At 44.9% G+C, this 26952-nt stretch overlaps 2 protein-coding genes and 1 non-coding gene across 8 annotated transcripts in view; 2 read left to right on the forward strand and 1 right to left on the reverse strand.

Annotated features, from left to right (window-relative positions):
* The window catches only part of LOC147040279 (uncharacterized), a 161577-nt gene that overhangs the window by 81035 nt on the left and 53590 nt on the right, over positions 1-26952 (forward strand). For 4 of the 6 annotated variants that reach the window (XM_085902280.1, XM_085902281.1, XM_085902282.1 and 1 more), the window contains exons 10-14: positions 11889-12032; positions 18245-18366; positions 18781-18908; positions 23458-23589; positions 25787-25922. In XM_085902280.1, coding sequence (XP_085758406.1) covers positions 11889-12013 — 125 coding nt within the window. In that variant the 3' untranslated portion in view covers positions 12014-12032; positions 18245-18366; positions 18781-18908; positions 23458-23589; positions 25787-25922. Of the gene's footprint in view, positions 1-11888; positions 12033-18244; positions 18367-18780; positions 18909-23457; positions 23590-25276; positions 25292-25786; positions 25923-26952 lie in introns of those variants that run through there. The other 2 variants (XM_085902284.1, XR_015063127.1) reach the window with 2 other exon arrangements.
* Positions 1-26952, reverse strand: part of tafa5a (TAFA chemokine like family member 5a) — a 58543-nt gene that overhangs the window by 13447 nt on the left and 18144 nt on the right. The window contains exon 2 of the mRNA XM_085902286.1: positions 5666-5815. Within this exon, the coding sequence (XP_085758412.1) occupies positions 5666-5815 (150 nt within the window). The remainder of the gene's footprint in view (positions 1-5665; positions 5816-26952) is intronic.
* Positions 13465-13537, forward strand: trnag-ucc (transfer RNA glycine (anticodon UCC)). The gene has a single exon. It is a non-coding gene; the product is annotated as a tRNA-Gly (tRNA).

Consider the following 26952-nt stretch of genomic DNA (forward strand, 5'->3'; position numbering starts at 1 on the left):
ATTTGTTATTTACATATAACACATTTGCTCATATTTACTCTCATCTATACTCGGCGCGGTGGAATCCGATTGCGGCGAGGGGAACTCGACAAACCATTGGCCGGCCTTATCTCGCCTTCCGTCAAGAAGTAGCAATAAAAGTCCATTTGCGGTCCCGCGGGGTCGCCGCTCTCGCTGCGTCACGAGACCACGCCAAGACACGAAAGATGGAATTACTGGAGAACAAGCTGTCTTGTCGCATATTGCAGCCAGAAGGAGAAACGTTTAGATGTGTGCACGGCGCTCTGAGTCAAGTCTTAGATGCTATCCGATGACAAGCTAATGGTGGAATTATGATAAGAAAATGAGGCCTCCGTCTGTACAAACAATTTTATCTTCTTTTTGTAATGTTGGCGACCAGACTGTGAACGTTTCACGCGAGAACATTGTCCATTCATCGCTCACTGGAAAAAAAAACAACAACAATGCCGAGCCACATGTATCGAACCGCCATGACAGATTTGACGTCTTCCATATTCACACTGGCGCAATCCATAATCTGTAACGACGGCGTGCGTGTCACTATTCATTTGTTCAATTCAGACAATCGATCGTTTTTTGGGGCGGGTACAGAAATGGGCCGCTATGTGTCGACGTGTCAATTTCAAGGTACACCGCCTTGCGATAAGAAGAATATTGTCAGGCATTGCCATGGCAACCGCAGATTATCTACTTTAGCCCACGACAATGTACGCCGTTGGAGTCGGGTATTATCGTTACAATCTTTGTCACTTCATAGAAGGGGGAAAAAATAGTCTTAGTTTAAAAGAAGGGAGCAGGTAAGGTGAACTCGCACTTAAAAAAAACAAAAAAAAAACGATTTGCTTCCCAATCTTGACACCACCCAGCCCTTTCCCGCTTCGGCCCTGAGGCGCCGGCACAAGCAGTAATTATTAATTAATTGTTTTTCGCCCGTGGCCAGCCGGCCGGGCGAGCGGACAGACGCGGCCCCTCGGATGTGTGCTCACAGCAGGGGAACTGTTCACTTCCAATTAGACCGGCAAGGTGGAGAGCACGGCCCATCAAACACTCAAGTGCTAGTGAGCCGACTTCTGGGAAACAGGGAGCGCTTCGGCCTCATCACCTTACTTGACAGGCTTCGTTTCCGACAAAGAATTGCACTCAGCTCGAAAACTAAACGTCATCGGCAATGAAATGAGGACCGAGGCGTCGCTCGTTTAGATGGCACGCGGAGGCTTCGGTAACGACGGCGCCGTCAAGAAGCCCAAAAAGAGCGGCAAATTGTCCGCGGGAATATTTAGCCGGTTTTGTTCTCGTTCAAGATGGATTAATGAAAATAAAAGACACGCGGGCGGCAATGTGAGCCACCGCGGGGCATCAATAACCCCGTGATGTCACCCAGCACCTGCGTCCACTTCATCACCTGGTAAATTTATGCCGGCCGAGACGGAGCGCCCGGGCTGGGGAGGATATCAGAGTAATGCAAGTTCCTTAAAAGGCCGTTAAATGTTGTTCAATATAGTTAAGGTCAGTTTCAGGTAGAATTTAAAAAAAAAAAAAAATTATTTTAAATTTTAACTAGAATTTGCAATTTCTGGAGAAATTGCGTGTGAAGGCGGACACTTCACACTATTGTGGGACTCGAAATCACGACGTTGAGGGTGGAAGTCTGATGCTCTACCTACTGAGCTAAACAGTGACTTACTGTTGATGCGGTGGAATGATGCTAAATCATGAGAAATAAAATGATTAAATGAAATAAAAATGGTAAATTAATTATGATGATGATGTTGAATAAAATAAATTATTAAAATATATGTTAAAATTAAATGAATAAATGAATGAATAAAGAATAACGGCCAATGTCAGATTCGAACCCACTCGGGAAAATGGCTCGTGTTGAATGTGCCATTAAGGATGAATGGGGGATTTTAAGGAACTAATTTGTTAATTACGCAAAAACGGTAAATGTTATGAACAAAAAAAAAATGGTAGCAAACATGCCGTGAATTTTTGGAACGTGTGAAATTTGGAATGGGGTGAATCGGTTAAAGCATGTGGGAGTAGTTAGGTGTCAAAAAAGTGGGAGGAATAAATTGTTTAATAAGAAGAAGAAGAAGAAAAAAAATATTAATAAAGTAGAATATCAATAGTGTGAAGGCCTTCGCACAAGCATCCTTTTGTTGCATTTTCATGCTTGTCATAATCCAAAACACAAACCAGCTCAGTGTTTCTCTTTGCGTCTGTGTAAACCCACAAAGAAACTAATTTCATAGCAGCTACTCTACTGGGAGAGCGAGAGAGAGTGCGAGAGATCTGCACTCATATTAACACAATGCAAACAAATAGAAAAAGGGATTTGAGATGCTCATTTGGGAGTGCGGTTTGTTCTCATTCTCTCGCAAAGCCGCTTCCAAACTCTGCTACAAGCTCACGCAATAATAAATTATTCCCGACAAACAGATGTACAAAAATTATTGTTTTTTTTATTCCCCCAGAATCGTTTTAACATTCCCGACGTGTCCAATCTGTTTTCAAAACGAATAAAAGAAGCAAATAAGCTTTCAAAATAATATTTACCTCAAGAGTATGAATCGTAATAAAAAAAGCGTTTGACAAATGCAAATGTTGACTTTTTAGATTGAAATTCCACTTCTCTGTTAGTGAGGTAGTCTTGGGGTAAGAGATGTTCTTAAGTCTAATGGTGAACACTGGTATTACAACTTCAAACTGCCCGTTTTATTTTTGAAAATTAATCAAATGGTGTCTAACGTCGCCTCTGCTTTATGCTTGTTTTATTATCTACTTCTACACCAAAGCTCTTCATTTCAACGCTAAATGGCAGACGCAAACACAGACGCACAAGCAACCCCACGCTGATATAATAAGAGTGAGATTGGTTCATTTTATAACATATCGGCAGCAAATTGAAGGGGGGGCGGGTAAACGCTGTTTTTTTTTTTTTTTTTTGCTCGATGATTAATTATGAGAATGGAAAGAAAAGCAGACGCGAATTAAAGCAAATCATGCACGCTAACACCAGAAAGCAATCGAGCGTGCATTTCAAAGGGGAAAATGCAATCACTCTGCAAATGAAAGATTATCTCATCCCTCTAGCTTGGATAGAATAGCAACCTGGAATTCTGAATTGGAAGCTTTCCAACAAGACAATATATTGAGGCGGCAGGCTGTTCGACTTGAATGAGATTAGATAGATAAATATAACAAATAAAAAAAAGGAAATAAAAAATAACAAATAAATAAAAAAGAAATGAAAATAAATAAAAACAAATAAATAGGCGCCATGTAATTTGTGTCACGTTTGCAAAAGGAGAAGGGGTCTACCTCAGGGCTGCAGTACCCATCTGCCTGCCCCCTTGCACCTCCTTCGACAAGACCGCAGCCCACGGCCATCAGCTTGCACGTGAATGTAAAATAGTGCAAGGGGAGATTTAAAATAAATAAATAAAGGGGTGGTCAAAAGTCATAAAACAGCATAGAATGGACTGCGTGCTTTGCATTACACATTCTCCAGCAAACCATCTTTTTCTAGTCCGGCTCCCTCCGGAGTATAGTTCCATTTCCGTGGTAGTGGCTAGCTTGCTAACTGGCTGCTAGAGCTGACATGACATGTTTCCCCAACAGACCCCTGTGCCCATTGGCCCCTCCTTCCCCCCCGGGATCAAATCAAGCCAGTGGCTTGATGCAGTATGATTGCAGCACTGGTAATGTCTAAAAGCCCAGAGAGAGTCACTCTGAGGCATGCTGTTGTTTCTAGCACCGCCCGATTCGCGGACAACATGCCAGAGACGAGGATCACACTTGTAATACCGCTTAATGCATCTTAGCGTTTGTATGGAAATGAGCATGCAGTCATTCACACGTCGGAGCAAAAAAACAAAAAATAAGTCTTTGAACCGAAAGACCGTATCAATAATAGATGACGTGAGATTCCTTAGTTCCTTCCGAACGTTAAAATACTTTGGAAGAGGCTTTGCTTTCAACACGGCGGTTGGGCAGACGATGCTGTGCAGCGTTCCAAAAATAATGTAGCTTTGTCCATGTCAGTGACGTACAGTGACAGGGGGAAGAATAAAATGTTCTTCCGCTACATGGCAGAAGGTCCAATTAATCTGTAATCTCGGCATTCGTGCGAGAGAATAATAGATCTTTTCATATTGTCGGCGAACAATAGACGTCGGGGTACTTCCGGGTGGCACAAAGCAACGTGACTCCCACTGACCCGAAAGGGATGACAAAGCGAAGTTGCGCTGGTGGGATTTAGCGACAGCTCCGTAGCATGCTATTCATTTCACCAAGCAATCGCTAACAGAGCGACACTTATCGAAACTCGGATTCAAATGACCTCGTCATTACCCGGGTTCTTTGTTTACTTGCGTAACGGATGACACCATTCCGCTTTTTTGGTGCTCAAACACGCAGCTGACAAGTGACTGCCAGATAAGAGCGGCGCATTTTGCTTTGCGAGCGTTGAGGGCAGAATAGAAGCGCCGCGTTCTCCCTCTGACTCTTACTCAAAAGTCATCAAGCTAGCACAGAGATAAAGGGGAGGAAATTACAGATAGGCGCCGTCGTCTTCAAAAACAAGGGCGAAGTGAGGGAGGGTTTCCAAACAGACGCAAAAAGAAAACTCAATCCCCTTTTCAACGTGACCGTCTTTGTCGCCATTAAGACACGGTGACCTGGAAACGGCAAGAGCTTGTACGCGGCGGCTATGGATTAGCCCGGAATGACCGAAAGGACACAGACGGGAGGTGTCGGCAAAAGAAGACCTTCAATGACTCGGGTGGATTAGAACTGATTGAATTCCTATTTGCGACATTCCGGGTCATCGGTGGCGGCGCTGATTCTCTCTCACTTTCTAACTGGGAACAAATAAGACTTGCACATTTGCATGGCAATAATAGCAAGGCTTGGGGTTTTTGAAATATAACCCGCAATAAAGTTTTTATTTCGACGGGAGGCAATATCGTCGAGCGGGAAATTGTAAATTACAAGCATCCTCGCAAAACAGCGTGCACACAAAGTTTGCTTTTATGTCCGCGGTAGGCATCGCCGTGCATACATTTGATGTTTTTCCTATTCCGGTCAAGCGCTTTGATCAATACCAGGAAGTCGAATGTTGACGAAGCATTGATTCATCGGTGTAAGAGTTGTCAAAATAGATGAAATTCCAAACCGCTGCTATCTTGCTGAGGGAAGCGTCGCCACAAAAAAAAATATATATATAGCGGAGTCATCGTTTTATTCGACAGGTTTGTACTCGGGATGAATGTTTGCTTGACTTCTATTTCGGCGACTTTTAATGTGCTCGGAATGAGTCAAACGCCCTTTCGAACTTAGAAAAAGGAGGTGAAAAAGCAAAGTTGTATTATCCAAAGACGTGATTTTTCTTGCATTGCCTTTAACTGACACGTCTTTCTTTCGAGGACTGCACTGCTATTAGCCTTGGAATTATATCAATTTTAGATCACGAGCTAAGAAATACTCAACTCGAGAATTTAAACTTGATACTTCCGCAATGCCCTTGAATGACATGTAAATTGCTTCTTTTCATTTCTTGCTTTCAAGTGGAACCTGACTTTCCACGTTTGATAAATACGTTGTACTCGCGTTCGCCTCGGAACAAGCGCGTTAGCCTTACCATCCACGCAGGCGGGTCTGGCTCTCGTGGTTCCCGCGATCTGGCCCTTCTTGCAGGCACAGCGGGCCGTCTGCCTGGCGATGGTCCGCCGCGGTTGGCTGCTGTCCCTGTCCAGCGTCACAATTTCACATGTCCCCGCCGCCAGCTGGCCTGCGAACGACAATACACGGCAGGAAGCGAGGTCAGACACACACACAAGCGGACACGGGGGCAAGATCCAGCAATCTGCTTTTGCGACGATCCCGTGACACTTTCTGTCACGTCACCCGGACTGTTCGGAAGTTAAGCTACTTCGCTGCTAGCGTGAGTAACACGCGGTCGTCAAGTGGTAGCATGTAGCGTTGTCGTGCTAGTAAGGATACGGACCGCTCAAATGACTTTCCATAGCTTCAATCAATCAGTGGCATCGCTTTGAAGGTAATACAGCTATTAGCCATGAAGGAACCGCATGAATACTGATGAACTTTGTAATTGCACCGGAGCAACCCCCCCCCCCCCCATCACACACACTCCATGTATTCAATCAGGTGACCTTTGGCTCCGTAGCCAGGCCCTCGCTGCTCGCAAATTAACCTTTGTGTGTGTATGGAAGCCCCGAGGCCCCATGCTGGAGAGGCTTACCGGGACCTAATTGTGATTGGCAAGAGAGCGGAAGTTGTGATTAAATCTGGACTCCAGTCGCCGACACTCGGCCGCTCGGCTTAATGAACTGAGCCGCGAGGGGTCACACCTGGGGTAATGAGGATCCATCAGGATTCATGCACACGGCGCCCGAGACCGTGACACGGCGCCTGTGCATAAAGCGGAAAGTTTCTCGAATTAGGGTTCCCTCGCTACTTTTAATGGCAAGATTAAAGTGCTCACCTGCTTTTCGACTGAATTCCTAGAGCCAACTACGGTGCCACCCGTGAACATTTTGAATAAATAAACATCCCCTAACAGCTTGGAAGAGTTTGAACTGTAGAATAAGGAAGATAGATAGCTAGAGAACCTCAAGGATTTTCTTTTTTTTCAAGACTTTGAAAGCCTTTTCTGCTGATAAATTGTTCAACTGTGTGGCGTTTTCACTTCAATAGGCGTAGGTTCACCTCAAAAAGTGGTGCGGTGCAAAGTCGTACATCGGTCAAAACACGATTTGGCCTTTCTCAGTCTTTTGCTGTCATATTTCGAGGTGTCACAAAAGCAATCAAATATTAGCAGAAAAGTCACAAAAACAGAATCCACCCCGAACTACTAAATAACCTGCAAATAGTTTGTTTTGATGTTCTCTTTTGGCATTGAAAGAATTCTCAAATGGTCAGACGGTTCGTAGCGTCGCGCGAAATACGTAGACGACCGTGACAAAGACTCGTGAGACTTATGCAGACTGAACACAAGATCACTTTGTTCAATAATGCACGTCAACAATATCAAATGCGCCGCGTCTTGGGAGATCAAGACGCTACCTTCCACCTTCATCGCCGCCCCCTTTCCTGTTTACTTAACTTCCTCCTCCGCCTTCCTCGTCGCAAGCGCTCTGCCTTCTCAGTCTGATGGCGGATAATGACTTGTCATCTAAACTCCAGCGCGGCTGGCGACGTTTTCACGTTTAACTTCCCGCTACCCACCGACTCGCCCACGTTTCATCAAGCAGAGGCCTTGCGCCGGCGCTGTCAGAGCTCCGGCTGTCAGCGAAGCTAAATTAATATCCTCTTAATGCTGCGTTGCACTCTGTCCCTCCATGAGTGCTTCTATAAGGGAATGAAAACAAACATTTTCGTGTGTGGGCATGACTGTATCTGCGTGTTTTGATATTTGACGGCAATAAAATCAGCCTCATTTGGTCACCATTAAATCTGAATCTCCAAAAATAGAAACATTGAAAAACGTCGTTCTCTTGTAGAGTTGCGACATTTCCCGGGCTGTAATACAAAGTCGTTTTTATTTCAATGTGACTTGAAGAATGAAAATCTTTTTTGAATGCAAGATAAAAATATAAGGTCAGTGTGCGAAGTGAAGTCCAATTCCCAAACAAATGATTGATGGGAGAAAAATGTGAGGTTTCATTTTAAGGCCACATCACCCAGCCGTAATAGAAACACACTCGTGTTTAGTCATATCCGCCCAAAAGTTCTCGCCGTGACACGTCCGTGTCACCCGTATTTGGTCATAAATCAAAGTAATGATGAAATCTGGAGCCGATGGTGGCCCTGGGTAGAAAGATTTAAGGATGGCCGGAGACACTGAAGCTCATGAGAGGTGATTTGTCACTTGAAAAACAAACAACAAGAACAAAACAGCTATTAAAGAGCTATTAAAAAGATTTGGAACCGGTGGCTGTGCTGAAAGGCCAAGGTGAGCGATCGCTAAAGCCGGCCCGACCATCAATATCAACATGGCCCGATGATGGAAATTTCCATTGATATGTACGGCGGGCCCCTTAGAGATGACTTTTGATTTTATCCCCATGAATCAAACAAATTCTCTCCGTCTGGGGTGTCAACCCGTAGCACGCGCGATGCCGCAGAGAATTGCGGCGAGGAATCAAAGATTTTAAGAGCTTGTTTCAACTTAGGTGAGCTACAGTGCGTCGTCAGATATATTCCTTACGCTTTAAAACTAACATTCCCCAGAAGGCTTTAAACTACAGCCGAGTTGAAACGGGCAAAGTCGGGTTAGGGTTAGCGGATTTGGTTACGCCGTCGAAACAAGACGTTGAACGGTAGAAACCGTCCGACATCACCGAGCCTTCTCAGAAATGAATCCAAAGCTGCGAGCGGCGCCGCTACGATTTATCATCAGACTTATCAGCTTCAGTTTGTCGAGCGCTTGTCAGCTCGGCCGGCCAAAACGGCTGATTAAAATGTATGTGTGGCCACCCTCCAGTGAAACCAACGTGGCGTAATACGACGTCACGTTATTGACCCCCCCCCCCCATGCCTTATTATTTCACCTCCCACTCCTCAGCACATTACGATTGCTCTGTCATCGCCCGGCCGTCTTGACAAATGGCCGGCGCGGCGACAAAGCATTTGTTTTCACCGCGCCTCCCGTTTGGCCCAAAGGTCTCGGCACGTCATCTCAGGACGCACGGTCGGGCGGTCATTTTTCAAAAAACGCTCTAATTTGACTGCCTGGGAGATCCTGGCAAAAATTTGATTGGATGATAATATTTTCTACTTCCAGTGCATTGAAGTAGACACATTTTTGTGTCAATGACTTTATTTTTCCTCTCGGTGCCACAGCTTGTGCGTGGATTTTAATTTGTAACATATGGACACGTGTAAACAGACATCTTCTTGTCAAAAAGGCGCAGTCACAAAATGTCTTCCCCAAATAATCTCCACTTAACCCAAAAACATTACATGACAGCTCGATGTAGTTGGCATCTGTTGTGCTGGGGGAGGAGCGCCGAGCGAGCATGTAAACGTGAGCCACGAGCCCGAGCCAAGATGCTGCATCACTCCTGCGTACTGCAGCTGCTCAAAAAATGAGCCAGGAGCGAGCGTCTGGCTGGCTGCGACACTCTAAATCCTTTTTTTTTTTTTTTATCCTGCAAGCACTGCTTTTGTCCTACCCTAATATATATATATATATATATATATATATATATATATATATATATATATATATATATATATATATATATATATATACACAGACCGTATAACGTATTATTATTCACGCTATTTTGTTTGAATTATTTTTTTTCATACTAAGCAGTTTTTTTTTAAATCCTTATCGTGTTATACTGTCGGTTCGCGCTAAATGAAAAGCAAACAAAACGTCCGCGCCTGTGACGTCTTTTAAAATGCCATTAGTTTTTTTTTAGTTTTTTTTTGCCATTTGTTCATCCACCCCCCCCCCCCCCCCCCCATTCAATCTCCCATAATTGCTTCCCGGCTCTGTATTATTTGATTTGAATAGCAACAGTTTTGATATCTTTTGAAGCCTTGAAATTGTCAAGTTTCTGGTTAAATTACCAACCAATTGCTCTGTGGATGATGAATCTAATGTAAAGCTGAATGACAACCTGATGTTTTATTACCGAGCAATGAAAAAGATTTACCCCCGGTGGCACTTTCTACTGCCTCATCAGTCACTTCAGCTCGGCGCCTCGCCCGCAATCTCCCGATTTAACGTATAGACGCCGCCACCGACTGTCCATCACTTTCGTCGACTGCCTTGAACCTGACTCCGAGACTAGGCCCGACGTTTTAATTCACACGTGGCGGCAGAATGAAAGGTTAAAGATAACGTCACCAAATCTCGACCGGTGTGTTTGATTGCTGTTGGAAAGAAAGAAAGCTCATGTCACACTGCCTCACATTTATTTTTCCCCCTCCGGCGCTGATCGATTGACTGAGAAGCCATCATAAGACCGGCCTTGAAATTATTCATACCGCCGCTGTGAGTCAGAGAAAGTTCTGTAGACAATCCTCACCAGGAGCGCAGTCTAATCACGACGAGGGGGGCGCGCCATTTATTTTAAGTTACTCCTTGTGCAAAAAATCTTTTTACTTCACTTCCCTCCAAAAGAGGGGACAAAGGAAAAATATTTGGGCTAGCAGCCGGCGCGCAGGAGTAGACGCGCTACAACATCAGCACATGCACTTGGAAAATAAGCGGCATATGAATGTCAAACACAGCCGCATGATAGAGTTTGCTCTCGCCCTCCTCTGACTCATCTAAATTCTCCCGGCTAAGCCGTCGTTGCCACGCAACAGCAGTCACAACCAAACTTAAAGAATTGCTTGCCTTTTCTTGTTGTTTTGTTCTGCTTTCCCCCCCAAAAAATGCTCCACTTTTTTGTACAAAGGCTCGCTGTAAAAAAAATAAAAATAATTTACAATACCGTGTATAGTCAGGACAGAAAATAAGAGGTAATAAAAACATAAAATAATAAAATAACAAAAACACCTGCTGGTTCGTGCTGATAAAATCCCCCCCCCCAAGTGTCTGCGATATAGAAACAATCTGATCGTCTTTTAGTCAATTCCATGACGGCATGATTGCTTTTCTGTGATCTCTCTTCTGATTTTGTTTGAGTAAGGCCCAATATTTGGGAAGCAATTGGTCTGAGATCTGTCGTGTGTCCCACTCGCAAGCGCGTTTTCTTTTTGATTGCCTTTGAATCTATGGAGAGACGGCGCCTTGTTTCTCCGACAACTGAAAAACACAAAGGTTTTAATTCCTCTCTTATCGTCGCCATGTCTCCATTTGATTCACCGTTGAATTGACTTGTGCTCGGAATAAATGAGACTCATTCTCGCTGTTGTGTGACCTTGTGTAAAAGCACACGCCGAATGGCTTTCTCCCGCGGGACACCCCGCCCCCCCCGGTGCTTTATAATCATGAACGCCGCTTAATAACACTGGCGCGAAAACAATGAACAATCATCTATTAAAACTGCGAGGGAGAAAAAGGGGGAAACAAATGTCCCTTTGTAACCCCACGTACAAATATGAGCGCCAACTTAGCGTCGCAATTAAGGGCACTTGCCTCCCTCCGCTTGAGGGAGGCTCATCGCAGCGGGGCAACGTCCTGGCGGCCATTTTGCATACTAAAGACCTTTGGGTGAATGCAGGACACTAAGGGAAATCTTAAACTGTTCCGGCCCTGCTGTTTTGGTTAGCAACAGAACTGTTTATTATTTGTGAACTATATGATCTAGAAATTAAGATAACTAGTCAGTTTTTTTTTTCCTCGTGGGAAAAGGGAGGCTATTTGTCTTAACGGATGACACACCCGGCGGCTAATTAGGGCACGGGTTGTCTATTGCGAGGAGGGGGCCGCTATTTGAGGAAATACGGTATTTCACGCTGGCCTACTTCAGCGGCTTCTTTCAAATTCTACGCGAGAGGAATGCAGAGAGGAACAAACGGCAAATCTCACATTAGGCTCAGCGACGCAAAATAAGAACGGGATTTATGTTTGCTGCAGTCAGAGCGCCGCTGAGACTTGAGAGGCAGCAGTGCACCTCTTCAAAAATGCAACCGCAGCTCGAGGCCACCGTGCGGAGACGACAACAAGCGTGACTGGTCATGTCGAGCTACGCTGACCTCGGCCTTACAGACAGAGGGAATAAAATGCCCCCTTTCTCACTGGGGCGACGTTTCAACCGACAAAGCTGTTTCTCCTCCTCTCGGCGCCGCAAAACACACCAATTTGAATCGTGTAATTGTTTAACATTGACCGCTTGTGTGTGATTATATTTTTTGTCCTTGTGTGTGTCTTTGTGTAGCCAGGAAAACATTCCACGTTCTGAAACCACGGAGAATCTGTGAAGGCTCGTTCTGTAAGGCTGCAGTGTATAGTCGCAGCCTGACCCACTTTGTACAAATGTATTCGGATCAACTCTCTATTTGATGCAAGAGGTTTTTCCAAGGTAAGTTTGTGTTAAAATTCTACAAAAAATAATGACAAACCATTTTGAGATGATTCAAATTCTGAAAACTGTCAAACTCTCACCGTTAACCGTTTACATTTGCTAACTGGGGCAGATCGCTTGTTATTGCTAGCTAGCCGTCGCGACTGAGTTTTACATAGCCATGTCAAGACTTTGAACTGAAAATAATGTGGGACTTTGAGTTGGGAGAACAAATTACTCAAAAATACAGCCGAGGCTCAACTTTATTAAATAGTAATGGAACCACAGGTTAATTGTCCCTTCTGGGATCCAGTTAGAGTATTAAACTGTCGCAATACAGCAGTAAATGAGCAAAAACAAATTATCGGTAGAAAACAAACCAGCCCGATTCAAATGGATCTTTGACATCCATAGAAAGTTAATAATATTCACTCTTGCGACACAAGGCTGAGATTTTGTAGCGGTTCAGTATCCTCGGCGCCGGTGTATGGGAGTGGCCGAGTGCATGGCTCCTTTCACCGCAGCCCCATCAGCATGCAGGCTGAGGTGTGGTCCAGCGTGCTGATTGAATACAGAGGCTGCCCGCCCCGGCGTTGCCTTTAATCTCTCCCTCCCCGTTTAACTTGGCCTCTGTGCCGCCGCTCAGCTGGGCCATAAAGACGCACACTTCCTATCTTTCTTTTTGCTTTTTCAGTCCACTTTTTTTTGTCCTTGTACTTTGATATAATTAGTATGATATAACACTATTGTTATTCTACTTTATTATTATTATTTTTCTTATTATTATTTTTCTTATTAAACAACTTATTCCTCCCACGTTTCTTACACCTAACTACTCCCACATGCTTTAACCGATTCACCCCATTCCAACTTTCACACGTTCCAAACATTCACGGCATGTTTGTTACCATTTTTTTTGTTCATAACATTTACCGTTTTTGCGTAATTAATAAATGTGTTCCTTAAAATCCCCCATTCATTCTTAATGGCACATTCAACACGAGCCATTTTCCCGGGTGGGTTCGAATCTCACATTGGCCGTTATTTTTTATTCATTCATTTATTTATTTAATTGTAACACATCGTTTTAATCATTTATTTTATTCAACATCATCAGGATCATAAATAATTTACCATTTTTATTTTTTTATCATTTTATTTCTCATCATTTAACATCATTCCACCGTATCAACAGTCAGTCACTGTTTAGCTCAGTAGGTAGAGCATCAGACTTCCACCCTCAATGTTGTGAGTTCGAGCCATTTTCCCGTGTGGGTTCGAATCTCACATTGACCGTTATTTTTTATTCATTTATTTGTTTAATTTTAATACATCATTTTAATCATTTATTTTATTCAACATCATTATCATGATCAATTTACCATTTTCATTTCTTTTAATCATTTTATTTCTCATCATTTAGCATCATTTCACCACATCAATAGTAAGTCACTGTTTAGCTCAGTAGGTAGAGCATCAGACTTCCACCCTGAATGTCGTGAGTTCGAGTCCCACAATAGTGTGAAGTGTCCTCGCCTTCACACGCAATTTCTCCAGAAATTGCAAATTCTAGTATTTTTCCTGGATTTACACCTGTGGCGTCACAAGCGGCTAATTGTCATATCTCAGAGCAATTACGGGAGAACTCTTTAGAGGGTTGTGCCAATTTGCCAGTGCGATATTTTTTATTATTTTTTTATTTTACTAGCCAAAGGGGAACGCTCACGACGGCGTTTAATAAAATCAAGCGGCGGGGTTCTGCGATATGTTTTGCTTACTGTTATCTCCGGCAATAAAGAATGCCTTTCTCGTTATATTTGTGCAACTTGTTGCACCGGGAGATTTTTTTTTAAAGGTTGCATGCTCTTCAAGACGAGCGCAAAATCCTCTGACCCGAGCGCGGAGAAGAAAAGGACGACGATCCTTGGCTGTTTAATAATTCACGAGGCTTCCAGTAAATATAGGAGGCGACCCCCTGTGCTCACTCGCAAAACAGCCCTCGTAAGCGCCTCTCCTGGAACTTTACGAGTATGGTCCAAAAGAGGTCTTCAGCGTTTCGCAGTAAATTAAAGTGGACAGCTTTAACACTTTTATACATATTTAAAACAGTCCATTAGATGATTGACCTCCATAAATACAAAGTGAGCAAGTCAGCAGCGGCGAGCCTTGGCAGGAGTCAACAGATAGGACTGAATGCGCCATTAGAAACAAAAAAATAAGTTGGCAGGCACACCGGATTTTTTTTTTTTTTTACCGGCTTGGGAGATGAGGTGGCTAAAGGAAAAGAAAAAAAAAAACAGTTTTAATTTGGATACATGAGAGGAAAACAGATTTCGATGCGCAACACGGCGGCCTCATTAAGCACCAACACTTGGGCTGAGGCTAATTGCTGCATTAATGTTTTAGAAGAGACCCTTATTTCCAAATGTGGGGATCACGTAAGCTACATAACCCAACGAGGGGGAAAACAATGTTCGTCGAGCACGTATGTGCTATTCTACCAATAATACGAGGGTATGAACGGAATATTAACTTTATTTTCTAATTACTTAGCCCAGTAACCAAGCATCAATTCAAGGCCAAAGTCATTACTGCCGCGTGTTAGTGGGATGCAAAAAAAAAAACCAGCTTTCAATGTAGTTTGGCGAGGCTTTAAAATTTTAGGACGCTTCGCCCTGAAGGTGTCGATTACAGACAATTTTAGGTAAACCTGAGCCAATGGAATCTCGTGGATCCAAAAGCCTGCTTTTACTTAAAAGTGGTGAACCCCCTGGATGCATTCCAGGCCCACACACTTTTCTCATATTCAGTATTACAGAAAGTCCTCGAAAACAAAACATCTTATAAACCTCTCTTGACAGCATTTCGGGCAGGATTTAGCTGTTTCTTTGAGTTAATAATCCAAAGATGGAAAGGGAAAATGAACTTTTTGAAGAAGGGAAGCAAAGAGACAAAAGAGAGATAGGAAAGCAGGGAGAGAAAAAAAAAGTTTGGCTATTCAAGTCAACCAGATTGCTCCTCTCTTGCCAGTTGAATAAGCGAGCGAGATGATTGGATCTCTCATGAACAAAAGCTCCTTTTCCCTAATCATCAATAACGCCGCCGACAGACCCACGACTAATGAAGCTCCGAGCTCATCTCGTGTCAAACCATTGTCGAGCGGGCCTTTCATTCACGTAGAAGTACGCGCGGAGCCATTTCGCCACGTCTGGAATTAAAACACCCAATGTGGCGTTTGGTTTGAGCGACGTCAAATTGCAGAAAGGCGCCTGCTGCCGAGTGCGGCACGTGCGAGGCTGTCAAAACACAGCGACAGGCTGTCAAACACGATGCGGTTGTTGTCACTCGCGCAACACGGCCCTTCCTCGTAATTACAAACGATGACTTTGGACAATGACGTGATGAGACGTAGGCCTCGGGCCACAGTGACCATCAAAACTTGACGTCCTTATTTAATCATCTAAAGTCGTCTCATCAACATTCTATCGCAGTTACTATTTTTCCAAAGATTTGCATATAACGCGAGCAAAGAGTTACGTTACACGGGGATTAAACTTCAACATGTCGTAAGCATGTTGTACGAGAGCCCGCGGACACTCGAGCGAGCGTTTTAAGGCATAATTAGCGACGACGATCTCTTTGGAAGTCTTAAAGACGGCGTATAAACAGGCTCATTTCCAGCCTATACGCTATAATATGCTTTGTGCGAGAGGCGAGAGAAGAAAAATCAAAGCACATTAGATGTCAGTAGGGAACGAGGACATTAATAGAGCCATTTCCCCAAAGGCTGGTTATGGCCGGCATGTATAATTGGGTTACAGTGCGCTTACCCCCAGTCGGAGGAGCCTTCGTGGATTTTAGAACGTGACAGATGGTTGGGGGGGGGGGGCTCACTTGTTGTCTTTCAAGAAAATTGGATATGCTTTGGTTCTTTACGACTTTTGAAAAGTTGGATTCAACCCAACAAGAAATCAGGATTGATTCCCAAAGTGAATCAACGAAATTTAGGTATTAAGTTGACTCATTAGTTGGGGGGGGGGGGGGGGGGGAAAGTCTTATCAGCTTGGTAATCTGTCATCCGTTGGCCAAAAAGCGTGATATATGTGCGCCATCCCAGCAAAATAAAGCTTTCAAAAGTGGTTACTCGCCTCATTTTTCATCACCGGTAAAAGAAAAAAAAAAAAGCTGCTGAACAATTTTGGGGCCCAAGAGTACCTCCGTGTAGCAGGCCGTGGGAGGGGGGGGGGCAAAAACTTGTTCACGGTAATTCTCCTTGAGACATGCAAATACATCAACCGTATCCCCACGTATTGCAACAAAGCGCCGAGAAAACAAGGCCATAAAAAGGCAAAGTGCGCCTTATATTTCACAATCGGAGCGGCTTTGGCCAGACGTTGCCTCATGAATATTTAGGCCGCGTCGCTATGAATATGCATTAGGACACCGGAGCGCCGCTATCAGCGCGTAGATTTATGAGCTGGTGTGCGGATAATGATGAAGGAGGGGATAACCTGGCTGCTGGGATGATGAGGAGGAGCACACACACGGAGAGACGCGCATTCGCGTGGCCACTCGTACATTACGTGCGCTATTACGAAACAAGCGGGGAACTTGTGGAACTCGTTTTTTTTTCTTTAACGCCTGAGGGTTTGTGCGGGTAAATTAAATTGACTCTATTACGTGGCGGTTATTAACTTATTCATCGCCACTTACAAATTGACATCTATAGCCGTCAATGGTATTGAATGATTGCAAAACAAACCTTAGCAAGGGCGCAAGGGCTCCCTCTGTGGCACGTTTGCATTAACTTCAAATATGAAGGTGACGCGTTGAGATGAACTCTGCATAATATGTGACGGCTGCTAATTAAAGTTCATTTGTCATGCACGTGAGTCACGGCGGAATGCTCTGAACTCAGCTAACTTGGTTCCAGGCAGCTGATGTCAACATTCCCCTCTACAAATGTCAACGGAAATTAAAATGTGACAAACATCACGTTTTTGCCTCCCACTTGCACATTCGTATTTTTTTTGTTATAGAGTCACACCTGCGCCATTTAATGAGCGCCAGATATTCCGCTCACAAGAAAAACGACATGACCGTACGCGAGGTGCTCAACCAGCAGGATGACAAGGGCCTGATGGTGTCGCAGTCACAAACGCGTTACGTTTGACTGCAAAAAAAAAAAAAAAATAGTTCACAGCAGGCAGAACTCAGCATGGAAATCCATCCCGGCCTGGATTCTCGGCTCCTTTTGCCAAAACTGGATGCTCAGTCAGAGGAGATAGCGGCACTCACGATAGCAGTTAGCATAACAAAAGAGAAGGAAATAAGGACGCGAGGAAAGGAATAATAAAAAAAAAAAAAAAAACAGAAGGGAAAAATGGTGCATGTCAAGTACGGAAAGGAAGTTCTACATTTGTGACTGTGTGTGTGTGTGCATTAGTAATAAAGCCAGCGGGGGCTAGAAGCTGGAGCGCGCACACAGTCAATGTGCTTTAATGGAGACGATGTGCTCACTTCGGTGCGGCATAAATGATAAATTATTCATTTGCTTCAACATCAGGCGGCCGCTGTTATTACCAGGCGGCGCTCGGCCATCATTTACACATGCAGATGAAATGGCTTCGACTTTTAAGAAACTGGTCCAACGCAGTCAAGCCCACGTGTGGGCCAATCATTTTTTCCTTTTATTTATCATCTATTTATTTTCCTATTTTTTTAAAAGTTGTATTATTATTTTAGAGCACGCAGGGTGAGTTGTCATATCAGGAGTAAGTCACCCTTCGATTTTAATATTTGCTTCAAGGTCTCGTGAGATGAAAAACTCGGTTCAAAAACCGTGTTTTATGGTTTCGCCATATTCTCGCAAGTGCAATTAATCATTCGGGCCTAATCATAAAGCATCACATTTCATAAATGCTTAATTTTGTTTTCTTGCTACCGATCAATACAAGCCGAGTGAGGACCCCGAGGACTGTCGGACTCTCCGCGTTTTTACTCGGAACCTCGAATCGAACTGTTCTGCTGGGTGGATACCAAGCTCCGGGCCGGCGCTCTGTTCTGTTTGACTTCCCGAAACATGTAACGACTCTACGGAGCGTAACGCTGAAAGAAAGCAGCGCCGTATCGATCCGGTCTCGCGTGGAGGACACCTTCCGCAGTCTTCCATCTCGTCCACGTGTCCCTCCCCGGCCTCGCATTCATCTTTTTTTTTTCTGCTCCCACAGCCCCAATTTCTCCAGCGGAGGCGCCATTGGTATGCAGGTGCCGTCTGATCCAATGCAGAAGCCCAGTTAGGGGGAAGAAGAAAGGAAGAAAGGAGGAAACGTCCCTGGCTGGATTTCCAAAGGTAACAAGATCGTAGGTGCTCTTTTTAGTTTTCTTGTCCAAACTTCGCTTAATTTTTGACTGCTCGTGTGTGTGTGCACGAAAAAACCCCCAAAAAAACCGGGTATATTCGCACGCTGTGTCTTCTCACAGCTCCACAGGGCGACACGGCAAGACACATGTACTCGCGCGGGACTATTTTAAGGACGTTGGGTAAAAATACCAAGCGGCTCTCGAGTCAAACCTCCGCACGCTACCCACAATGCGGCCCCCAATGAAAAAACAATCATGGCCGCTCGCCCGAGCCCATACGTGACCTAACTTTTTTTTTTTTGGGGGTGCATTCAAATCGCTTCTTATTTGTATGTGAATCCAACTAATCACGAGCCAAACGTTATATAACCTGCGACTTTCCGTGTGACTTCTCCGCAATCAGGTTCCGGATTAACGAGGAGAGTGATTAAAATGCAAACGGGCGGGCGGGAGCGACGTGCCATTAAGAGTTGACCTTTCACCTCGTCGGAACAGGACCGTTTTACAAGCACCACATATTAAACAGTCAAGGTGAGCCAATGCATACATTATTTTGAACGGTTCTCCAGCCTGGGGGAAAAAAAAAAAAATGTCCGGTACCAATTGAGTGGCATTTTCGCACCTGCCGAACTCTCATAGCGCGGTTGTTAGAAAATATTTGATAAACAATTTTTTGGGGAAGTAACTGACACTTAGTTGCCCTGTCGACCAGCTCCAATCTCCAACAGGAAGGAAACAATTTGCAACAACCTATGACTCGCCTCGACTCGTCTCCCATCTCTTGCCACTCTATTTGTTTGCTTTCAAATACAACCGTGCTCGGTGGACAATTTGTTAGATACAACAGCAAAGGCCAACGTGTCCTCGTACACGAGAGAGCGAGCGAGCGGGCGCAGACTGCGCCTTGTCTTCTCTTGGCTCGACATTTTACCCGTCTGTTCTTTTTTCCACCTCATTTGCCGTCACCGACCGGCCGTACTCTGCCACCGGGTTACTTCATTTGCAAGCTACAACCGAAGGCGCATTGGGCTTCTCCACCAGTTGTTATCTGTATTCTTGGTGTGTGCGCGTAGACATGTGTGCAAAGAGACGGTAAATCTATAAAAGACCCGTTTGTGGAAGTGTGTTTGAGGCACTCGGTGTCAATTATTTCATTAGCCGCTGAGGATCCCCGCCACATGCATGTTCTCACGAGGTGCCAGCTCAGCAACCAGTCAAAGTCCATCAATGAGGGAGGCGTAAAAAAAGACAAAAAAAAAGTGCTTCTACCTGAGCCAGAAAGCAAGTCGGTTCTGCTCCGTTAGCCATCCGGCACGCTTGCCGGTCAACTTTGTGATGTCAGCACTTAAATAACCGCAAAAGTGTGACAACCCAATGACAGCCCATGTTATTTGCACCTGTGTGCATTTCATGATACAAAAAGTCCGCGGACAGACTTGGCACCTCGCTTGGCGACGCTGACATTTTAACATAATTAAATTGGCTGTCGCAACCTTGGAAAATAGAAAACGCCTGGCTGAACAATCAATGAAAAGATGGTTTCTGAGTGCCATGTTCTAGATAATGACGGTACTTATTTTAAGCAGAGGGTTGACAATAAAGGTTTATTTTCACTCAACCAAATCGAAATTACCCACAATGTCAACTAAAATGACTGCGATGACGTTTTCTCCTTGCTTAAAGGTGCGTCAATATACGTTTTGTGACTTGATGTGTTTTGAGGCCAGGACTTCGAATGTTTGCTTGATCGTGGCACCCCAAAGGCCCTTTGTACAATATTTTGATCTAAGCAAGTATTTCCCTTTCCCCCGAATCCCACAAGCCTTATTTCCTTTCAACTCATTGGATGTGGTATTAGCGTCTAGCTTAGGTGGCGGCGCACCAGGTATAATTTCTTGTCTGTTCAGCAAGGCAAATGTGCCACGCCGGCATATTCCCTCTGCTGAATATATGTGATTATTAAAATCAAATGATTTTTTTTTTTTTTACCCTCCCGTCGCGACTTTTTGTCAGCGCGTGTGCTTCAAACAGCCCATCTAAAACCATCGTCTCTGTCGCCTCATTGTGAATTTCTCGGTTGATAATAAGCGCTGAAATATGGAAGGAGAAGCAGCGGCGTGGGCAAAAGGAAGTTTGCTGATTTGAAAGAGAAAGGCGGAAAAAAGTGAGTCAGGTCACATCGATGCATAGCAAAGAGGACAAAAAAGCGCATTACGTCTCAGATGATGAGAAAAGTTCGGAGCGGCCCGAGCTGTTTATAGCCATGCGCCCATCATAAATTATTGTCTTTACACTACGCAATGCATGCATTACTTCTAAGTGAGAAAGCCACCCCCACAACTGTAACGACACAATGCAGCAAAAAAAAAAAAGACGGAAGCTTTTCGTATTCATGAGTTTGCTTTAAATAGTCCCTGCAGGTACAATAATAAAGTCCGTCTGCCCTGTGTGGAATGGACCGTGATGAAGATAAAGAAACAAGATCCCCAGCTGTTTTTCATTCTTTGTCGTATATCCCAGCGCTAAAAGCACCAAGTGTAAAATATTAACTAAAAAGTTGCTATAGTTACTCCATTTGGATGGCTGGAGTGTTCTTTTTTTTTTCTTTTTGCAATTGAAGTTCATCATCTTAAATCGTATTCAGTACCGTAAGGGGAACACAATAGGAACACAATCGACATTCCCAAAGTAATTGCTGTCATTAAAAAGGCTTATGTGCGTTGGATCTCATTGGATTAGACACTCTAGCCGTACCTAATCAAGTGTCCTGTGGGTGCATGGCTGTTAACTAACGCTGTGATGAGTAATGGAGAAATATCCTTTGCCACAAATGCATCAATGTGAGCAAAACAGCAATAACAGGCCCTTTAGTGGTCCCTTTCCTCGGATAAACATATATCCGGTGTTTGGTTAATTGATTTAAAGGAAGTTATAAAAATATCATGCGAGCTAATAGCCCTCTGAAAATTTTATTTTCAACAGTTTTCACGCATGTTCTATTAAAATCTGCAGAATTTTTCATGGCCTCGCCACGGCAACAGTTTTGAATTCATCAGTCGTAAAAAGTAACAATGAGGCCCAGACTTCAAAAATACAAAAAAAGATAAAAATAGTGGCCTTTCTGTCAGAGACAAAAAAAATAATGTCGTCGTCCCGGCTGTTATTCGCAAGTGATTGATTCCATTTTGACGCTCTGTCAACGATAAGCCGCGGCGGTGCGGACAAATGAACGGCGCCACGCGTGACTAACAGGCATGTCACCACCTTTGCCGCCACTCGACGCGCTGACGTTAGACAATAAACGAATCCCCCTTCTCCTTACGACCCATCATTTTATAGCTTGTCCCTTTCACTCGGATAAATCCATTTCGCATTGGCGAGATAGCAATTGGAAAACCTCGCGAGCAATTTATTCAAGGGTGCGACAAGCTAACGGGATGTGTCGCGCCGTGGCTTTTTCTATTTAGCGATTTTCATTACTTGCCATTCGGTTCTAATTCATTTTCTATTGGTGCGCAACAACCGAATGTGGCAACAAAAGGCAGGAACGAAGCTGGGGAGATCTTGTTTAGCAGCCAGCTATCCCCAGAAAGAAAATAATGATCTTTATGAAATTGCTTTAGACACAATCCGACAGGCGAGACAAAGCAACTCGGCTCGGGCTCTTTGGAATCGATAAAGCTTCCATTAGTTTTCTAAAGAGAAACACGCCATTTCGCTCTGTGGCGCACCGCCGCCGTATCGCTAATATTACGGCCCCCTTTTTGAGCCCAAGGTGAGTTCACCCGCTATCGCCGAGCTAATGTCAGATTAAACCCAGATTTCTGTCAGATGGAAATAGGGAAAAATGTTCCGAAGCGGACGATCCATAAAGCATGACCGAGCTTGTTATCACCGACGCCACAGTTGCCGGGCGCAAGGGGCCTCGGGTGCCCCCCCCCCCCCCAAAAAAAAAGAACGCATTGTTCCTAAATGCATTCAAACGACTGCAGATTCAAAGCCGATCAAACTTCTTAAGTAGCTATCGATTAGCGAGATGAACAGAGACGCGGCGATTGATCCAGCGCAGGAGGGGGAATGACCTCATCGTTACCTTTTGGCACGGCAGGGGATGTGCAAAGTGAAAGCAAAGAAGGGCAAGCACACTTCTCAGCCGTCATTTCCCCGGGAAGGCGTGGACGCCACGCACTCCGCCGCCGCGGAATCGATAATCTGGAAGGTGAATAAAACCGACCGAGGGTCCATTTTGTTGCCCTTCAATCTAAATAAATACACACACGGGGCTTTAGTGGGATTGGCCCGATGACTGTGATGGACTGATGTGACGATGGACCGAGGAGGAAACTGCTGATGTGAGAGGTTCTTTGTCTCGCCTGTTGACAAGCAGATAGACAAATGACTCGACTAGTCTCTAACCTCTGAAACCGCTCGCCCCTCCCCCTTTGTATCGCATTCACGATCTATACAGCCTGCACTGACCGCAGCCCGGATGGTCGATGTCTTCTTCCTGACCGACGAGTCGAAACCGGCAAAGTGGTTCCTCACAGCCAGCTTTTCATTAGCGCCCTACCCCGTCATCTTTTATTGTCCCACCGCGCTGCCAAAACATAATCGATACGACTTTAGGAAAACAGGGTGCAATAGCGCACACTTTTTTTTTTTTTTTTTACTGTCCCCGCAATCGATACGGCAAGTGAAATACCGAGCCGCGAGTAGACCGGATAGTTCATACAAGCGCCCCGAGACACACGACACACAGAAGTCATTTCAAGGTTTGATTACCTTGAAAACGCCGCCGCGGGTCTCGGAGCGATGAATCCAATGGCGTTCATTAACAAAGCCTTGAAGTCATCAATCAATTGGCCTTATCGATTCCAGATGATACCGCCCCGATTGAGATGCGTCACGGAACGCCGACGTAGCGGCCGAGTCGTCGCGGCGGTAGATTTGCGTTGCTTCTGTATGCCAACGGAGTATTACTGCGGCTTTAAATACAAGTACATTATCATTCCGTCTCTGGAGCCTGCAAATATGCTTCAAGGCTGAGATCTGTAAAATCCCCTTTTTTTTTTTTCTACAGATGAATAATAGATGTGTAAAAAAAAAAGGGAAGAATGACTGACGCCGCCGACGCTGCTCAAACATGTTTGGGTCGGAATGGCGCAGTTTGCTCTTGACTGCTCTTGATATTTCTCCTCCTCGTCCATTGAAGGTAAGTCATCGACCGGTCGAGTCACTGAAAAAAAAGATACTGGACCAGCACTTTCAGAGGTTCCAAATCCAGGTCCAGAAAGTCAAAACCCTGCCAAAGTTTTGGCTTTAGACACCGGGGTGCTTCTACTCAACTGTGGTCTTTCTGGATCTGGATTTGTCACCACTGACCCACTGTAAGATGGCAAATTCCAAACCTTACACGAAGACCTTCATTTGATTACTGGACCCGTATCGGTATGATCATTTTTCTTTACCTCGTAGTTAAAACCAGACGCCCGGGTTTAATGAGAAGAATCGGCAGCAAACCTGCGCCAGACTACTTCTCAGTTCCGTTTTAGTAAAGCCCCCCCAAAGCAGCTTCCCACTTCAAAGCGAGGCAAAAAATGGTGTCTGCTCCAATGAGAAGTTGAATGCGAGTTCAGCCACACATCATTTCTCCTTCAATCATAAAGCCTTTCCCTCCACTCCACCCCGCTCGGCTAGCAAAAAAAGCTCACAGTGTGCCCTGACACCTGCAGTTATTGATCCTAAAAACCACAAGGCTAGGTGTAATGGGCCAAAGCGACAGAGAGATGTGTATTCATACACTGCGGCTGACACCAGGCAACCCGCGTCAGTTATGATTTAGCACATACGGAGTGACAAAAAAAAAAAAAAAGATAGGAGTGACTGTGTGGTGTGGCGGTTCTACTCACAGCCTCGGGAAGATTTGGGTCAAGTAGTGTCAAAGGCTTGCACGTAGTATATAAAAAAACAAAAACGAAAGGAGGTAGTTGACGGAGACGTGACGTCGGAATCTTGACCCAATGTGCTTGGTTCTGGCTCGGTCCCTTCTGGACCCAGCACTAAATTGGGTTACTTATCACCCAATAGTTTTAAGAGTCCATTTAATAAGATGGCCGACTAAACCATTTGCCATTTAAGAGCGATGGCACCTATTAACCTTTAATGTTTAAAAGCTGTACTTTTTAAAAATGGCACGATCGCTCCCATTTCATGCCGAAATGGTTCATAGCTGGGGACTCAACAGCATTACTGCAAATCCCTCTATGGCAGATCTGGAGCCAGCAGAGTCTGGCGTCTAAAAATATGTGTGTGTTGAACAGGGTGTCAGCAAATATACAGATGGCCAAACTGCGACATGCTAAAATGAGGCTAAAAAACAAGTCTGTCTTTGTGGATTTCAAGGCAATCCTGTTCCTCCATTCCCACCCCAACCAAAGGCCCTCCCATGTATGAGGCCTTGTCTCTGACCTTGTTCATTCACAAAGGCAGCATTCTTCACACGCACGCAAGCTAACACTTCCAAGCTATTCAATGTTAAGCTTGTAAAAACAAAAGAGGAATCTTTCTCTCGCGCAACATGACAGCGCCAAAGGTCAAAAATATCAAGTCGACATTGCTGCTGACTGGAAGGATGCTTGATCGCATTACAATAGCCCGGAGGGACGGCTTTGTCGTACTCTGAGGTGGCCACAGGATGCTCTTTTGACCCCAAGCATGTCATAAAACATTGCGAGGTCCAAAGGTCCAGCACAGAATCTTCAACGCCACCATTTTGCCTCGTACGAGTTTGTACGTCAAAAAAAAGAAAATGCTCCGAGAGAATCAACGGGGGGGGACACAATCGACTGCTTTATATTTTCCGCCAAGTTCATCAAGTCCGGCGACCGTTTGACTTTCAGGAGCAGGAGCTTTCGATGTACTCGCCCCACCCCCACCCCGAGAGATTACTCGGCGTTGAAACAGAAGCAATAAAAGTAATGAAATCAATCAAATCCCATCAATCCATCATCAGCTTTAAAAAATAAAAATAAAAAAAGGAGCTAAAGTGCAGCTTGTCTGCAGGAACGTGTCAACCATGCAAGCGTGGACGTGATGACGGCGATGATGGCCTGGAGGAAGAGGAGGGGGTGGGCGAGTGATGATCTTAATTGCTATTCAACCTTGTTGGAGAATCAGAAGGGCGGACAACAGAAGGAAACATTGGCGTGGCTTGACCTCCATGTTCCCCTAAAGCTAGACTCTAGTGCCATCTATTGAGACGGATTAAAACAAAGCACTCGCTGCTTTCTTTTCATGCCCATGTTGGGACGTGTTCAATATTCCGCCTGTGATTTCAAATAAAAAAATAAAAATATATATATATATATATCAAGCTTGTGAACGTCTAATCATATGAATGTTGTTTTCAGACGCCCACGTACACTTTTGGTGGCAACTTGACGAAGAAGCGGAGATGGCGCAAAAAGCGCCGAGGTGGTGGCTTTACCTTCTTTGAGCAGACGAGAGTGGATGAGGAGGATGAGGAAGCAGCAGATCGCCGCTCCGGTGAGTGCCCACGCAACTCGGAGCAGCTGCATGCTGGCGGAGAGTACGCCGGTGGCGGTGCAGGAGATAGGGGCGGGGAAGGAGGGGGAGGCGTCCAAACTCAGAAAATCACACTGCCTTGTAATGCAGCAGTCTTGTATTTCAAAAAAAAAAAAAAAAATCAATCCAAAGCGTTAGTCCAAGTGTTGAAAGCCAAACAAACGCGCACTGGCGTCAGTGCGTCACAGCGACTCCAAAACGGTGCCCATCGTCTTTCACTTGTTTGCCGCCCCCCGAGGCTGTTCCGATGAGATCGGCAGCAGAGGGTCCTTCGAGCGTGCGCGCGGTTCTCCGAGGCGCGCAGGAGATGCCCACGGCCAGCGCTCTCCAACGCGTGTCAGGCGCGCGTCGCCACCACCACCGCCGCCGTCGCCACCGCTCAGGCAGAGACAAACACTCGCCACCAAGTCTCCCCCCCCTTGCAGCCCCTTTCTTTTTCCACGTCTCTCTCTCTCTCTCTCTCTCCTCTCTCTCTCCTTACAATGCTGCCGTACATCTCCCTCCCTCCCTGCGCTCTTCTCTTCCCTCCTCCTCCTTACCCCCCCCCCCCCCCCCTTCCCTCTCCAACCAGTCCAATGCGACTTCTTTAGGCGCGATAAGTATGCCTGTCAGATGCATCTCCTCAATAATGGCCACGCTTGATAAGACTTGGGCAATTGGCCGGCTTATGTGACAGCTCAGGCTAAACGTATTCAGCAAATAACACGGAGAGAGTCGAAAGCGTTTCCATCCAATTCGCTCGTCGTGTCGTCACTCAGTTATTTCTGCACTTTTGCATATTATTAAGACTAGTTGTGAACGCTACCAATTAGTTCCATTAGAGTAGCAAGTCGATAAGAGTGGAGGCCAACACTTTGTCTTTTATCTAGAGTGCACAAATGGTCTCATTATTGTACCTTACAAATTGGACACAAATTAAATTAATTATCAAGATGATTTTTTTTTTTTTTTTTTTTAGGGCAAATGAAGCCACCTCTTAAATACACTATTT

This window comes from Syngnathus leptorhynchus, chromosome 21 (genome assembly GCF_054491065.1).
Source record: "Syngnathus leptorhynchus isolate UIUO chromosome 21, UIUO_Slep, whole genome shotgun sequence".
Classification (NCBI taxonomy): Eukaryota; Metazoa; Chordata; class Actinopteri; order Syngnathiformes; family Syngnathidae; genus Syngnathus; species Syngnathus leptorhynchus.